Source organism: Gordionus sp. m RMFG-2023, chromosome 4 (assembly GCF_954871325.1).
Source record: "Gordionus sp. m RMFG-2023 chromosome 4, tfGorSpeb1-WG-v2, whole genome shotgun sequence".
Taxonomy (NCBI): domain Eukaryota; kingdom Metazoa; phylum Nematomorpha; class Gordioida; order Chordodea; family Parachordodidae; genus Gordionus; species Gordionus sp. m RMFG-2023.
This window is the reverse complement of record NC_088778.1, coordinates 9,422,161-9,440,980: the sequence shown is the minus strand read 5'-3', so window position 1 is coordinate 9,440,980 and position 18,820 is coordinate 9,422,161. Positions and strand designations below refer to the sequence as shown.

At 25.5% G+C, this 18,820-nt stretch overlaps 1 protein-coding gene across 1 annotated transcript; it reads right to left on the bottom strand.

Moving 5' to 3' along the window:
- Window positions 1-2,535: 2,535 nt before the first annotated feature.
- On the bottom strand, window positions 2,536-18,169 carry LOC135928599 (uncharacterized). The gene is made up of 8 exons (XM_065465055.1): window positions 18,073-18,169; window positions 17,897-18,033; window positions 17,694-17,856; window positions 15,004-15,113; window positions 11,544-11,684; window positions 8,363-8,506; window positions 7,410-7,582; window positions 2,536-3,151 (listed from the first exon to the last, which is right to left on the bottom strand). Exons 1-8 carry the CDS (start codon window positions 18,167-18,169, stop codon window positions 2,557-2,559), a joined length of 1,560 nt encoding a protein of 519 aa, XP_065321127.1. The 3' UTR covers window positions 2,536-2,556.
- Window positions 18,170-18,820: the final 651 nt, after the last annotated feature.

Genomic DNA, 18,820 nt, shown 5'->3' with positions numbered 1-18,820 from the left:
TAAGTTTAACAACAACTGATAATGCTGGAAATATGCTTGTTTACTTAAGTCCAAACCCATTTGCAACACATGGATTTCTGGCAGATGTGCTAAATATCGTTTGCCAGAATATAATAAAGAATATCGAGGAAGTTATTGTGAAATGTTACTTACAACAAATATATCTCAAAGTCCATTATTACTTTAAAAATATTGATTGCTAATAATGTTAATGGGACTGGATAAAAAATTTTAATATATAACCCGCTGGAGTCAATATATATCTATCTTTTTCTTATTTAATAGGATTATATATTTTTTATTGTTAGAATTTTCAGACTATAAAAACTGTTAAGCTGACAACATTGCCCTAACAAATGATGATAAAAATAAAATAGAAGAGTTAATTCCTTAATTAGAGCCATTTTAAATAATAATTCTATAAACAAATAAAACAATTTCTATTTAATTGTTCCTTTATTTTAGTAAATATAACGAATATAATATATTACATAATAGGAAAGGCATATATTATTTTCTAATACAAAATTAATAAAGGCGATAAATATAAAAATATAAATTAGAGAATAAAAAGTTAAAGATCTAAAAAAATATTAAACAGAAATTAGAAAGAAGGAGTATAAGGAGGCATGGATGATTATTCGATAGAAGAAATAAAAAAACTTAAACTATAGGTGGGAGGGCAGACAGGTTAAAAAATTTAAACAATTGGATGGACGGGTTAATAATTTTTCATCTTTTATTTATTTCAAATCATTTAAAAAATATACTACTTAAAATTACAAAATTTTTAATACGATAATTCCGACAACTGAAGATGTTGTCATCAGAAGAAATCAATGAAGTAACAAAATAGATCTAAAACATGATGGATTTTATTTGCATGGACTACGCAGATGAAAATCTGATTTTACCGTTTCCCCCAAAGCAAGCAGAATTCAATGAAAGACTATTATAAAAGCAATGATTGAAATAGATAGCATCCACATAAAAATTAAACCACAACAGTTGGAGGATAAGGCTTTTGCAGAGTAAAGCACCGTACCTAATTTAACAAAATATTTAAATATTAAAGTAACGATGATATGTATAATTTAGCAAGATTTTAGGCTACTTAGTTTAGTTTACAATTTATAAAAATTAATTTAAATTACTTTATTTATTTATTATTAATGGTTTCACTTTTTATTTAAAGATCTCACTTGAGGAAGAGGATATACTTCAAATGGATCTCTGGTGGAAACGAGAAAAAAAATTTACCAAAACTATTAAGATTAGCTAAAAAAAATATTGACAATTTCAGAATGCTTCTTCTAAACTGGAAGGTTTTTAGAACAAAGAACGTGTTTGAATGCAAAAAATATGGATTCGCATTATATTATAATTACGAATATAAGAAATATTATTTCTATAATTATGTTTTCTAAAAATTTTATTTGATCAAACAAATTTATTCGTAATTTAAATTGAATATTTTTTTAATGCTTCTTACAGTAATTTCTTAAATTATAAAACTTTTATGAAGGGGTTTATCGCTGAAACTATTTTTTTTTTTAATAGAGGCTTAAAAAAATTGAAAATGGCATATTCAAATTTTTTATGGGCGGGTGAATTTAAAAAAAATAATGAATAGATTAATTTTGTGGGCTAAAAACCCACCCATTGCAAGACCTATTATATTTTATTATAAATATTACGGCTATACGATTAAATAAAACATTTAAAATAAAAATTATTTTTTAAATTTTACTTATGTAAGCATCAATCATTTATACGAAGTATAAAAAAAATTGTATTTTGAGTTAATATTTATCTTCTCCAAACCCTGGACCCGAACCGACAAAAACAACATGCACTTCTGTGTATACAAAAGCCTTCAAAATAATTATATTTAAGTTAGCATTTAAATAATATTTTCATTTTAAAAGATTAAACTAATTATAATATAAAATATCTCGAAATTGATATTGTAACATAAGGGATTGGCACAAGAATCATGTCCTAAAAATGATCCCTTTTTTTATATATAATGCTTGTAAACCTTAATTTTTCATATAATATCGAAGTTCATTATTATATAATTTGTAGATTTAAAATTATTTTCTATTAAAATCATACCAAAAGACATTCCGAAAATACCTAGGTGTGTTTGGGATTACGCTGGGTATGGGGTAATTTCGAAAAAACGGTCTTTGTTATTTTCCTATGGAGGAAAAAAATTCTTGAGCCAAAAAGCAAAGTGAAATCATAGCTTAATATGGCATTTTAAAACAAAAATTTCAGTTATAGTCCCGGTTTCTACTTTGTTTATGAATTTCATACAGGAGAAAAAGAATTTTATTATAAAAATCTTTAGTTTTTTAAATAAATATGTTAATATTTTTTTTTTAAATTAACCCGTTTAAGAACCAGTAAATCTTTGCATACTAAAAAAATGAAAGAACTATTCTATTTGATATCTAGAGACTAATTAAAAATTTTATTTATACTATGATTTATAAAATTCTATAAAAATATTTAAAAATTGGGAGAAAAAATAATTTAGGCAAAAATGGTTTAAGTTTTCTCCTTGTGTTCTGATTGGGTCACTGATGCCTGTAAAAATCCGCGGCGCCATTTTGGACTAGATTGGAAACGAGATTCACATATCGGGTAATTATTATAAACTGTGCTAACGTAGGTGATGGGCGTGTTCCATTTGTATGACAGTGTTTTGGCTAATCTTTTAGCCCTTTCCATGACCATTTCTAAGTATTCCAAGGAGTTTGATTCGCTTAATTCTTGTATTGTAGCATTAAGAAACTGGGCATCATGTTGAACCCTTGCTGGGATTGGTTTGGATGTGTCGTTGAGCACGTGTTTCACTTTATCCATAATTTTTTTGGACAATTTGATAAGATCTTTCCTGGTCAATAAGGATTTGGTGACTATAGGTGGATTCGCGGGGTCTGCAATTTTCTTTTCGACGTTTAATAGTGAGTTTGGTTCTAAGAATGAAGTTACATTTTTTGGTATTTCTATTCCTGGCATTTCAACAATTTTAGCATGGCAATAGGACCCGATCTCTTTCATTTTAGGCATATCACGGATGCTAACAAGGTTAATTACTTTGCCAATTACTTCTCCGAATTTTCTAGTGGCCCATTTTGCCCTGTAATATATATATATAAGATTGTAATAAAAACAATTTAATAATATCTAAAACTTTTCAATATCTTGAACGCTTTAGGATAAATTTATTCCCCTATATTAAAATATTCGACAGATTTAAAAATAAATATATATACCCAGCTATAGGGCAAGGATCCAAACCGAACCATTAAACCGTTATTTTTTTATCAAACATAAACCACCAAATCATTTTTTAACCGAACCTGAACCGCTAAAATGCACGTGAACCTGTTTGAACATAATTTTATGCTTTTGGTATATTGGGAAAATTTTATCTCAATTGTTTTAAAAATGATTATTATTCAATTTTGACAGACAAGTAAGCTTCAACCACAATTTTTATAAATATTAAAGTATGTGCTCTATTAATTAATGAATCACTAATCTAGTAGAATATATACAGCATTGAATAATGCGTAGAAATAAATTAAATCTAATATATTTATATCATACAAATTTAAAGTTTGAAAGGCGTGGAATCAAAAGAAATCATCCCCCAAAACTTACTAAAATTAACAAATTTCACAATAAAAGTTAAAAAAAATAAATTCATTATAATGTAGTGCTGTAAACATTTAAAAAATCGAACTAGTTGGTGTTCACGATCACTTTCAAAAAAAAGGAACGCCACGTTCATTCAAAATTTTAAGATTAATTTTTTTTAAATTAAATTTAATGTAAATAAATGTCTTATTTTTAACATAATATATTAACCATGTTAAAAAATAACAGTTTTATTTTTTTTCAAATTTTCATGATAGACAGGAATGCTTGACAGTTAATTCGACATATACTGAAAACACATTCAGGGCAGATGATGGGATTGCGGTATCATACCTAATAAACAACTCTTTTAACGAGGGGAAATTAAAAACTTTTATTGTTTTGTCCTTTGCTTCAAAAAATTAAGGTAAGTCATCCTCCTCCAATCTTCTGCTTCTTCGTTGTATATTAAATATTTTTATAAAAATATTAAATTTGTCATTTTTACCATAATATTGTAAATATAAATATAAAATCCTAGGTATAGTTGATTCAAAGAAATCTTTTCAAATAAAAATTTTATATTATTTCATATAAAGGTTAATTATTTCTACAATATAAAAATTTATACTTTAAGTTCAACAATTAAAATATAAAATTCCTGATTAAAATAATAGTGATTAAATTATAATTTCAAAAAATGACATTAAAAATAAATTCTAAATATATATATATCTATGTATATAATATATAAAATGTAATAATTTTTACATAAAATAAATTTAACTGTCGTATCAGGTCAATTCAGCGAAACTTTTATCGCGAAAAGTTTTTATAGCGAAGGTAAAATCGCGAAACATTTATAGCGAAGACAATTTCGCGAATTTATTAGAGCGAATACATTTTACGCGAACACTTTACAGCGAATATGTTTGCGTGAAGTCATTATCGCGAGCACATTACTGCGAATCAATAAATATATTGCGAATTTTGTTTAAAAGAAAACAACATATTTATTATTTGATGTTTTTTAATAAAAAATGATATGCTATATAAGAAACATTTTGTGTAAAGGCTCAAAAAATTCAAATTTCTATTTTGGGTCATTTAAGTGATTCTTTACATATATAATTTTTTTATAATTCACACATAAATTTAAAATTGTGTATAAGAAATAGTTATTAGTCCTAATAAATTTATGCTTGATATTTTTAAAAAGCAATAATATTTCTTAAAAGTTGGGGAACCAACATTAACAAAATATTATATTGGGTTTAAAATATAAGCAATTAAATTATATTATAGTAGAGAGTTGGGAACCAACATTAACAAAATATTATATTGGGTTTAAAATATATTTTCTATTACTTGTTATAGTATTTCTATTGGTTTAAACTCAAATTGTTAATAAATTTAAAGAATAAAATAGTGATTTTAAAAAACTTTGTTTAAATAAATATGTAATGGAATAAAACTATGGAGCAATATTGTTTTAGAGAGCTGAACCTAGATATTTATCCTGATCCCTTTTTAAATGATAATTCTGAATTCTGAAAAAGTTAAAAAATTGAAAATTTATCATTGGCAATCTTAATTTCAATGTTTAATGTTTTCCTTGATAAAGCTTAGTGAGGGATTAAAAAATGCAATTAAATTTTAAAAAAATTTATCTTCAATTATTGAAAAAGCGAAGTAAATTTTAATAAAAAATTCAGGAATTAATAATATTTTAATTAAAAAAATATAGACTTTACATTCCTCAAAAATGATAGAGACTAATGAATATTTGAATAGTAATAAGAAAAAATTGAAGCCAATCAATTCACACTCATTGAGATGTAGACATCTACATCAAAGATAAAAATAGTACAATCAGCTGTTAATAAATTCAATTGTAGAAAGCTTTACATTTATTAAAATTGCAGCCAACTAGAAATGTGATGTCTAGTACCCTTGTATTAAAAATTAATAAAGCATATGACATCATATCAAAGAAATTTGTGGATCATTGGGTATCCCAGAAATTGTCTGTACAACTGTGGATTCTAGAATCAGCTTATCATCGGTATATAAAATATATTTAATAGATTGATAATATTGTCCTTTAAAAAAGTTCTTATTTATGGATGACGGTACACTGGCTACAACCAGACACTCTTGAGAGAGTTTCAGCCTGCTTAGCCTGTAAAAGGCTAAACCAAAAAATCTTTAGAATTTTTGCCATATATAAGATACAAAATAAAGTGAACAAATGCATTACCGACAATGCTAGAAATTATATGAAAGCTTTCAAGTAAATTATAATTTAATAAAAATTTACTAGAGTAAATGAACAAGGGAATTGGATGATGAAATAGTTCCTCTGCCATTATTTATTGAAAATCAAAATACTAATGATAGTTGTATACTTACCTAAGCATCATTCCTGTTCAGTACACACTTTAATCTCATTGCAAGTGTTGATATTGAAAAGGTAGGTAACGATGTCCTTTTTTTTCAAAATACATTTTCTAAGTGTAAGCTATTGTGGAAAAACATGGGCAATCTTCAAACTGTGCAGCCATTTTTAAGGACATTGGAAAATATCTGATTAAACCGGTTATAACAAGATGGAACTCTTTTAATAACTCCAGGAAATTAATCGCTACGGCTCTTTCAATTTTAGAAAAAGAAGAAAAATGCATTTGGGATATCTCACTCTCACATTAACTATTATAATATTAAAACTTAAAAAAATGGCATTAGATAATTTCAAGTTTTGTAAGCTGCTTATTAATTAAATCCCGGAAGGTATAGATAAAAGGTATACAGTTCAAATATTGCTTACGATTTATATTTTGATTATCTTTTATTTTCAATAGATTCAAACACATCTATAAAGATGAATATATACTATCCACAATAATTCACCCACTATTTAAATTGGATTGGCCCTAGATAACATTAGAGGTTAACAGAAGAATGCTGGACCATTTTGAGAAGATTTTGATAAAGAAAGAGTAGACTTAATTCATTTATCCAACACACATACCAGAATATTTTCTGCTAAAGATTAATTTTTTGATGAGAAAATGAATGAAGATCCTTGTGAAGTTTCTTAAGCTTCTTTAAAAATAAAGATAATTCTTTAAATATTTTTAATAAATTCCTCGAATTAAAATTTTTAAATATAATACAACTCTCCCATCCACTGCACCAATTAAACATGTGTTTTGCAATGGCGAAAGCTGTATTGAGCAATAAGCTCTTTTTGTCGGATCAAAATTTTGAAAATCAACTGTTGCTAAAAACAAATAAAAAATTGTTACAAAAAGATGTTATATTATTATATAATTTTATTTATATATATATATAAATTTTTATAAAATGATCTTATCTTATATATTCTTTTTGTATATAATATTTAATTTTTTAAGTAACGAGCAACCCGTCACTTTTTTGATAGTCAATAAGCTTTCCTTTTTTAAAAAGATAACGAGTAACGGTAACGCGTTCCTTTTTTCAGATGAAACGAGTAACGGTAACGCAGTAGTAACGTTAACAGCACTAATATTATTTTATTATTTTTAAATAAACGAATCTATTATAAAAAATATATCATTTTTAAATACAAAAATAATAATATTGTAAGTTTGCACAATATTTTAAAATACTATAAGTAAAGGGAAGAAAATAAGATAGTTTATAATAATCAATGATTTAATTGTCGTTTACAAGCTCACATGATCCCCGGCCTCCCCTATTATTGCTTTTACCTATGAAAATATCTTTTCTTATTATATGGAAAGTCGTAATTGAGGATGAAAGAGACCACGATTCCACTTTGCATAGTCTGCGTTATTAAATCCGTACACAGTAAAATATGTGTAGAACCGGTAATGAACCCTTGTAAAGCTATTTCACATTTTTGTTGATCCATATTCGAGTACTATATATGCATAAAGATAAATAAGAGCTTATTTATTTTATTTTCATCAACATACTTAAAGTACAATATTTTAAAAATCACTATACTAATTAGAATATTAATTTTATTATATTTTAAGGATACATCCAAAGTCAAAATTTTATTTTTCAAAAAATTAATTTATTTTTGAAATTTACAAAATTGAGTTTGGACGCAGTTTTTGCAGGACCGCTGGGTGGAAAATTTTTTAGACCGAAGTTATTCTTTTATTCTCTAATGTCCTTTAATTGTTCTGATTTTTAAATTATGAGATTTAATCAAGAGGAAAATGAAGAATGAAAAACGTCTAATATTTTAAATTTTAAACAGGCCAGGCTTATATATTATCAATGATGCAGCCCAACCTTTAAAATGTATGATATTTCAGAAGCCTACAATAATCGAAATTAATAGATTTAAAAATTCTCATTTTGGATTATTTAAAATTATTTGCAGTTCATTCAAGTATTTCTTACCCGGACTTGCCTTGCTTTATCTTGGATTATTTTTCCACCCAGCCTAAAATTTTTAAAATTGGAGTAATTAGGTTTGTATTTTAAAAATTGTGTTAAAAATATGCGTAATAAACGAATATTAAACGCTACATTGTCCATTATATGATTTCTGAGTAATTGTTATAATTTAAATATTTGAATAAATAAATAAGACCTGGCCCAGGTTTAAAATTTTTTAAAGCCCGGCTTCAATATTTTTGAGCCAGTTCCGGGCCGAGTCAGATAATTGAAATAAATATATAAATACCAGGGCAGTTGCAACATAATTTTTTTCTTTTAACTTGGTCAAGATAAAGTTAATTTTTTTAGTGGTGTTGCAGAATATAATCATATTGTTGTTGAATATATCCATATTTTTTAATAAATAATCAAGTGTTTCGAATTTCCAATCCTAATAAGGTGTGCATAATAAAAAATTTTAAATATAACTTCAAAATTGTATTATATATATTTTTAATAAAATATCAATATAAATTTCATTCATTTCATAAAATTTGATCTGCGTTAAGTAAAAATACAATAATAATACTATATTTTAGCCTGGTAGAATTTTTGCCCATCCCGATTTCAATTTTTTTATTAAGATTGTCCAGCCCCGTTAAATTTTTTTTTCAAATATAAGGCCTAATAAACCAAAATATGTTGTTGAATACCAAAATAAACTATATATAATCTTGGGGAATGGTTAATTTAAAAAAACTTTACTTTATGGATTTATCACTTCCATGAAATATCAGAATTCATCAAATATATATGCAAAAAAATATTTGCCCCACCTGGCTATTTTTTTGCTGGGTCTAAAATTTTTTTTAGATGGTCCAGAACGGGTATGGTAAACGACAGCAACTTTGCATGAAATTTATACTTTGATCTTACAGCACTATGCAAGTCCAAAATGTAGGCTAAGTGGCGAACTTTAGATAGCTCATATTTTCAATATTTTATTATAAACTAAATTAGATTACTGTGTGTCTCATGCATTATCTATTATTGTTTAAATATTCACTAGAATTCTGCTCAAACTGATTGGATTAAACTAGAACCTAGATATTAAAAATTATTTTGAACCGGATCCGACCTCGTTGTTTATTATCCTTAAACACTCATAATTTTTTGATTTCGTTGGATACCATGCTTGTCCAACAGCACAATTAAAGAAAATCAGATCGGATTAAATTATCGGATAGGGTTGGACTTTAAAAATATATGTATAAAAAATCTAAAAAAATAGAAATTTTCCTAGAACACTCATAATTTTTTGATTTCGTTGGATACCATGATTGTCTAATAGCACGATTAAAAAAATCTGATCGGATTAAATTATCGGAACGGGTTTGGTTTTGAAAAAAATATTTATTAAAAAATAAAAATTTATTGTATCATCATATTTCATAGTAATATTCCGATACAATAACAACATCTCATATTTTATTTGACAACGGCAAACATGCTGAGAATTTATAAAACGGCTAGATTTGAGCCAATTTTTAAAAATGGCTCACTCAATATTTTCTCCAGAAAAATATTACGTAAACCTAACAATTCTGCTCATAGATGGGACAACGGTTTGTATATCTAATAGCGAAGTCTCGAGACTTCAGCTATATTTTTCTGGCTAAAATATTGATAACCATTTCTAAAAATTGACTCAAATCGAACCATTTAACAACACTATTCCTTACTAATAATATAATTGATCCCTTCTTTCGTTAAAAATAAAAAATTTTAATTATTTATATAAGGTATTTTTCATATTTTTATTATATAAAACTATATTTATTCTATTGTTTTGTACATATTATTTGCCTAACTCTTCGCTAGCAATAATAATTATATTAGGGCATTTAATTTTTACGAAATCTCTAAACAATATAAAACAAAAGTGTATACCTTAGCAACTATTGGCGAATAGCATTGTAATGCTATTCGCGCATTTCTTAAAGGTCCGCGAATACAAGCCATAGAGTTTTGAAAATTTACTATTTTTTTTAAAATAAATTGGCATAAGTTATCAATATCCTTATATTTTTTTAACTAATACGCTAAATAAAAATAAATAAATATTTAAACAAGTTAAAGGTTATATATCCTACATTAAAATACAAGATGAAATTATAATGAATTTTTTAAAGTAATGTATTTTTTATTATAGTATTAAAAATTATATCTAAAAAACAGAAGAAAATAGTCCATATGCTTTTTATGTTTTTTTACCTAAGTGTTGAAGGATTAATAGTCTCTCGATAATATGGAAATTTTTTAAATAGCGCTTGACGAATTTTAATTTTATTTTATGGAAAATAAAATAAAAGCAGGACTGTATTAGAGATAATTTATTGAATTTTTTAAAAATTAACATGTAATTTTCTGATTATTTCAATAGAATATAAAAAAAGAAAATCACAAGTCAACTTTCACTTTCCAATTCATTTTTTTTACATCAAGTAAAATTTAAATTTAGGCTGAAAAAACAAATAATTTATCGACAGGGAATAAAATCGAATATAAACATATAAGGCTGCTTATAAAAATAATCAAAAAGAAATTAAATCATAATAAAAATAACTTGAATATCACCATGTTTTAAATTTGTCCTTTATAAATGGAGATATTTTTAAATTAATTGTGTTCTGATTTAATTTCTTTTTAATACATTTTTTAGCTTAAAATTATTTCCCTGCCTCCACCATAGTTACTCCACTAATATTTAAATTTATATTAATATTATTTATATGAAATTTCATTCATTTATAGAGAATTCATTTTGTTCAAAAAACTCAAAATAAAATTTTATTCAATTTTTTTCCTCATAATTATTTAAATATAAAGATAAATGCTTTAGATTTTAAGAAAATTTTGTCGAAAATACGTCCACTGAAGATTTTTTTTTCCAAATAATATTCCACGAAAAATAATTTAATAGGGTTAAAAAATGATATATTATTTGTAACTTTTTCAACAATATTTTTTGATTAAATTGAGATTCGTTAAATGGAGATAGCCTAAACTGGATTTTGAAAGCCCATAACTCAGAATCTTTGTGAGTTAGTTCTCAAATTTTGATTTGGGTAAAACTTACTATGCGAAGTTTTATTCGTTTTAAACACTAGCGTTATTTTGGTGTCATGCGATACCCATATCAGAGACATGCAGAGGTAACATTTGCATGACCCGATCCGGATTTCTTTTCAAAAATTGTTTTCGGCCCAGCCCTTATTATATTTATTTTTAATTTTTATAGCTAATAATGGCAATTTAAAACAATAGGTTTTAAAATATAAGGTCCGGCCCAGGTATTTTTTAAAACAATTTTTAGAGCCCAAGGTATTTAAAAAAATAAAAGCCTAGCCAAAAATTAACATCGTGCTAATTGATTTTTTAATGAGAAAAATTTTTTTATATCGAAAACAAAAAATGAGTAACTATACTTCCTCAACCCTGATGTAAAATTGTTCCAACTTATCCAAAGTTATCGCTTCTTCCGAAAATATTTTGATGCAATCCTGTTTCACGAGTTGACATGCGGGTTGCAAGATTTCGGCAGGCATAGTGGCAGATAATATGATAATCTGTGTTTATATAAAATAAAACATAACATATATGCTTATAATTTAAATATATAGTATAGAGAAGTTCAAGCATCCTGTCGTAAGCCTACAATGCTCTGGGGTTTTCAAAATTCGAGGGTTTTTGCGGCCATAATTTAAAAAAAACCTTCGTTAAAGTGAACCCGATATAAAAAATAAAACAAGTGTATCAAATCTTCGAAGTATGCTTTCATTTTCAATAACAATTCATTTTTCCATTAATTTTAATGTTGTTTGTTGGAGATAAATATTTCTCAATCATATTATTCAAAATTGTTTAAAAAATTTTTTTATAAGGATTGACAGCTTCTTGGAATATTGATATAACATTATAAAATTGTTTATAAGGAGGCTTCAGTATTGGCCAGTCAACAATTTGTTTTGGGTTGGACCGGCCAAAAATTGTTAAAACCCGATCCAAAAAATAGATTCATTTCATATGTCGATATTGACCTTTCCTTAAAATATTTTTTTAATTATATGCTAAAGTTTTAATAACATTTTAAGATGGTTAATCACTAAAAATTTAATGCTTCACTTGTGGCAATTCCGAGATATATACATTTATAATCATATTTTAAAATAGGCGCAGTCCTAGTTTTTTTTAACATTAATAATTTTGGTATCTTTAAATGAATTTATTTCCCCCATTATTTTTATTATATTGAATAATCATTTGGGATATATAAGTATCAGTTAAGTATATGCCCATCTAAATTAGTTCATTTAAGGATTGGAAACATTTTAAAAGGCGATTCTTGTAAACGTAGTATATTTGGATTGTTAAAGAACCAGCAGGCAATTTAAAACAACTTACCAACAGGCGCTGATAATCAAAAGCTTTATGGGAAACCATATCACTTATTTTATTGAGGGCCGTATGTAGCATAAAAAACGAAGATATAATATTCCATTTGTTATATCTATCAAAACTCTAGGCTTTTGCTAAAGTAACTATTTCCCTTTTTTAAAAAGAATTTTACCTTGTTATATTTATATAAAAGTAACTTTCTTCTAACTAATTTAAAAAAATTAGGCGAGCATCAGTAGGGTATTGCCTCAGTTAAGACTCAACGTTTACTTAAAAACTGTCTAATAAAATTAATTTATCTAAGAGGCGATAGACGGTTGTCAAACTATTTAAGCCAATATCGATATGCCCTAAAAAAATAGTCTAATTCTACTGTTGTTTGCGGAAAAAATAGATAGACTTTTATTCCCATTAAAAAAAATTCATTATATTTGTTTGATAAAATACAACAGACTTCAAAAAATATCAATTTTACAAATGAGACAGTGATGGAACATGACAATTATTAGTTTTTAGACGGCCCAAATAAATATTTAAACAAAGTGTAATAGACATTATAGTTTAAGATTATGACCGCCGCCATGTTGTTATATTTTTTAACAAAAGTAATTTATTTTCAAAATCAAAAATTAGAATAATAGATTTTTAAATAAGTCCTCTAAAATTTTATATTTAAATCCGAGACCTGCCTGATCGTATTTTAATTTTTTTAAATATATTTACCTCTGCAGATCTCTGATTTAAAACAATAATATGCAATACCAAATCGCATATTGTATATTAAAATTATAGATGAATGATTATCGAAGTATAAGAGAAACTAATATATGGAATGATGTAAAAATCCTTACCTCCAGCAGTAGAATCAATGTCAATGAGATAACAATGAATTACTTATTTATGAGTTTACGAGAGTTACCACAATATCAAATCTACAAAAACAGTTGGAATAAACGCTGTTCAGTCACAAAAGATATATAAATTATATGCTCCTTATTGTTTATAAGAATTTATCATGATTGCTGTATAATATATTTTAGAATTTTATATTTTCCTTCTTGTATAATCATGTTATAAAATTTATTTTGATTGTATTAACCTCCTGAAAAGTTGCTATTCATTACCCTGATTTTTCTTTAAAAATCAATTATAATTAAAAACTTACTAAATTATAAAAAAAGTAGGGCTATGTTTTTGATATCAAATATCATGAACCCGATTTATTCTTTTTTAAATCTTAGCAGGCCCGATATTTACTAAACCTTATTAGGCCAATATTTAAAAAAATCGATCAGATTTTGTTTTTTATGATATATTATATAATTATATCTTTTTATTTTACATAATTTCTTAATAACAAAGTCATTTCATAGGCGTATCCAGGATTATGCTAAAGAGGGAGCATCATTAGATGTTTTTCCCCATAATTTTTTTGGAGATCTTTAGGTCAACTTATTGTAGGAGAGGGAGGTATCCTCCCCCCCCCTTGGTCACGCGTCTGAAAGAATAAATCCTAATTTATAAATGAGCGAGAAAATAAAATTGTTTTCTTAGGATAAAATTTATTTTAGTTTTTGGTCCGAACCATAATAATGAATATCCATTAGGGAACTCTTCCTAGTCCTAAAACTTACTTGTCCTAGTCAAACCCACCTGAGGCTTGGGTAGACCTGACCTAATTTTAAAAGCGAACATGTTAAATTTGTATTCTTTACAAAACTTTAGTTTTCAAACTTACAACTTTAAATTTCCATTTACCATTATTTCTAAAAAATATAATCAAAAACATTTACAAAATATAATATAAAAATTTAAGAATTCAAAAAATAATAACTAACTTAAACAAAAACAGGCTAATTAAATGGACATTATTAAATTTAATATCTGGAGAAATTATAACTTAATTTACAAATATAGATATCTTTAGGCCTATGCTAAAACGAATCGAATAAACGAATAGTCAATTATTCGTTGTCAGTATGAATAATGAATTATTATATTCGAATGAAATAAATAATTCTTTTATTCGACTTATTCGTTTTATTCTAATAATTTAATCGAATATTAGATTTATTCGGAAAAATTAATGTTTATTTAATAAAATTTAATCATTTGTTATTTCTATTGATAATCTAAAACCTATCAATCTAATGGGCGATGTGATTAACAAGGTGATCTCATGTCTTATAAAGAAGAACTCTTTGTCATAAAAAATTTGACATAATAAATTAAATTAACATGCATTTTAATTTCGTTAATAACTTGATGGCATGTTCTTTTACAGATTATTATAATCATTTCTGTCAATATGTTTCCGTATGAATTATTTTATATTTTTAAACAAGAATTATTCGAATCGAATACAAATAGTAAATTTTTCGATTCGTTCGATTCTATCCGTATTCGTTATTGAATAAGCCTAGATACTATTGTGAAAAAATTTTTTTTAATTATACAAATTTGAAATATATATATTATTTATACGAATACCTGAGTCTTAGAAGGAAGACATTTCAATATTTGTTCTGTCGTTATTTTTAATTTATTTGAAAGCAGTAGATCAGCTTGATCCAAAACAATCATATTAATGTGAGATGATTCTGAATTATTTATATATTATTACAAATTTTGATGTTATAAAAAACTAAATTCTCAACCTGGCCCCTTTTTTAAAAAAATTTACATAATATAGTATTTATGTCGTTTTGGGATGTGGAATCCATGGGAATTCGTCATTTAATATAATAAATAATTTTATTTTCCAAATCGGCTATTTCTGAGATATGGATATCTTTAAAACACTAAAAATTCTAAACTCCATTTAATTTTAAATATCTCAAAATATAATTTAGCTAAAACCATATCTTGAATTCTATTATATAGCTTTATAAGTAGTCCTTTATATGGCATAAATTTTAATATAATGAAAATAGCTTATTATCAAAACAGAAAATAGCTCTAAAAATAAAACTGATATGTAATATTTTTACTGGTACAAACACAAGTCCAAGAGTTATCATAAAAGGCCTATTATCCCATTTAAAATATGGGAAATGTTTATAGCTGGCTTAATGAAGTGTTGCCAAAGGGCTCGATTCAGCCAGAGCCAAAATAATATTATATAATCCTCAAACTTTTGTCAATAGATATCCAAACCTTTCGGTCATCTGTGAGAATGTAAAAACTTGTTATTTTATTTTGGTTAAAATCTTGAGTTATCTATTTTGAAGGATAAATTGAATCATTCAACAACTATAGCTGAATGTGACTTGTTAGATATTAAACCCTATTCTTATTGCAGATAATAAAACAAAAATAACATTAGCTAGATTATTTTTTAAAATAATTGGATTTTTTAAAAAATAAACAAATAAATTGAATTTTGGTTCCTTTTATTAATTTTAAAATATGAATTATTTATAAAATAAATCATAATTATAATATATAAATAATAAATTAACTCAAAACAAAAAAACATCAAATCAGTTTTAAAAATAATATCGGCTTGTCTGATATTTTTTAACAATGCTAATCCTGGGTTCTTATTTTATATTTAATATTGGCACAGCTAGTTTATTATAAAAAAAATCCCACAAAAATAGACATGGAATGATTCTCCTATAACATCAGAACCATTTGTTCACAAATTAGTTAATAAAACCATAAATGGTTTAATCCCTTATCGATCAATCTGATTACATTCATATTGGTACTAATATCATGCTCACAAATATGAATAGCAAGAATTTTTGACAATTCTTAAGAAATGAACAAGTCTTAGACTTGCACAATAGCAGTTTTTGAGACTCACGAAGGTAAAATAAAGTATTATGTACTGATCTTTTTAATTTAATTGGAAAGATCAGCTAAATAGGTGATTGGTAAATCAAATAATCAATGAAACATGGAAATAGGTAACTTTTTTAACAATTCAAAAATATTGCTAAACCCAAAATTTTAAATTTGGAATACATTTTTTTCTGAATACTTGCAAGAGTTTTTATGATTACGAGGGTTTAACAAAAATCTTCTTTAAGCATGCTCACAATTTTTTTTTTACAAAAAAATTTGAGATTTTTTGATCTTCAAAAAAGCAAAATCTTTGAAGATTTTTGAATTTTGAACAAATATTAAACCCTGATTACAAAACTTTATTTACCTTTATACTGAATTTTATCAAAATCTGAGTGATTAATCAATCATAGGATGTTGCTTCTTCTAGTACACCGATATCTTTTAATTTCTGAAATTTAAGTATGAACATTCTAACTTCAAAACAGGAGATAATTATTTTATTAAAATTATTCATAAAATCTGTGCCTATAATTTTAAGTTGAAGCTGCTTGATATTGTTATTTATGCATCTAATATCAATCTATTTTTTAAAAAAAAGGTTCAAGAAATTGTGCAAATTTAGGGAAAGAAGGTAATTTCATGATATTTGATATTTTGTGGCTATCATCTATCTCAAAATTTTCTTCAATGTGTAGTAGTGTATCTCAATTGATAGTATTTTATATAACTTGATAAATCAGATTTAGAAAGTATTTTTTATTTAAAAAAGTGTGCATCTGCTATTTAAATTAGTTTGCTATTAGCTATGTGACAAACTACCATGCTACTTTGGCAATTCTGTGCTCATCTTAGTCTAGGATTTTGAGCAAATATAAGTATATATTTATCTATAAAAAAATTGAAAGAAAAAATATCAGTTTCATTTCATGGCAATTTCTGGTTTTCTATTTCTAGTTTAAATATGTCATATTTATTATAGGTATATAATAAAATTTAAAATATGGTTTTAGCTAAAAAAATTTAAGATATTAAATTTATTTAGTGTATTTTAGAATTCTCCCATCCTAGGAAGTAAGGCAAGTTATAAAATTTTTATTTGTTATAATTATAATTAATGGCTAAATGTCAGTAATTCAGCTCAATTTTAAGTACATGCTGGAGAAAATCCATTAATATTAAGGCATTTAAATTTATATTAGTTTCAATTAAATTTTAGTTGATATCTTTTTAAGAAAAACCAGGCCAAATGATAGTTAGCCTAAAAATTGGTGTAAATGGTTAAAAATATCCAACTATAATACATTATTTTTTAAAAAAAATAAATGGTCAGGTTGGATCTACAGTAGATTTGATATGAAATTAAACATATGCAAATAATATCTAACTTAAAGCATTCCGCGTAAGCATATCCTGAACTCTTCCTGGGGTACCAATGACAATTTGGGCTGTATCTAATTTCTCAATATCAGCTCGAACATTTGTCCCACCAATACAGAGATGACATTGTATATTTAAATGATCGCCAATAACCATAAAAACATTAGATAACTAATAATTGATAAATCATAAAAATATTTCATTATATTACTTGAGAAGCTAAAAACCTTGTTGGAACTATTATAAGAGACTGGCAAGTTGCAAGGTTTGTATCTAGTCTTTGTAATATACCAATTACAAAAGTAGTTTTATCAGTATCCAAATGTGATTGTATGATTATATCATAGCCTATAAAGATTTATATATTTTTAACTAAAATTTTATAACCATCGATTATAGGCTTTATGGCTTGTTTTTGAATAGAATTTGGAATTGTAAGTCCATAATTATACATACCTATCAGCAGCGAATCTTTTAAATTCATATAGCCAAAGCTGTCAATGATTTCATCGTAATTTTTCTTTATAATAATTCTTTATAATAAAAATATTTATCTTAGATACCATACTTCAATATCATCATCAACAATATTCTTTATTGACATAACTTTTTATAAATTTAAATTTCCCGGAAAAATATTAAAAGAAAATGAATAAAAATGAATGAATTTTGACAGGAGACTGAATTCATTGTTGACACTTGATTGGGAAAATTGATAGTAATGCGTGTCAGGGATAGTGTATATGTCATTGGTTAAGAGATATAGTTAGAGAATTAAAATGTCAAAAATATTAAATTTTCTATTAGAAATTAAATTTTATTGCATAATTATTTTGTAATTTTCGACAAACAATGTCTATGAATAATGGTCCAAGAAAATAAACGGCTGTAGGATCTAAATGAAGTGGGGGAGGGGTTTGAATTAATTAGCCTTCAAATTTATTTACCAAATCGTTGAAAGTGATTCAGACATTGATATTAATGAAATGGAAGATACCAGGGAAGAAAATGTTCTTAATAGCTATAATACAAATTTACCATTCACTAGATTTGAAATTATTTTTAAATAAATATATAACCAAAACTGGTTTCAAATTTATTTGTTTAAAATGTAAAAAAAAATATTTCCTCAAAT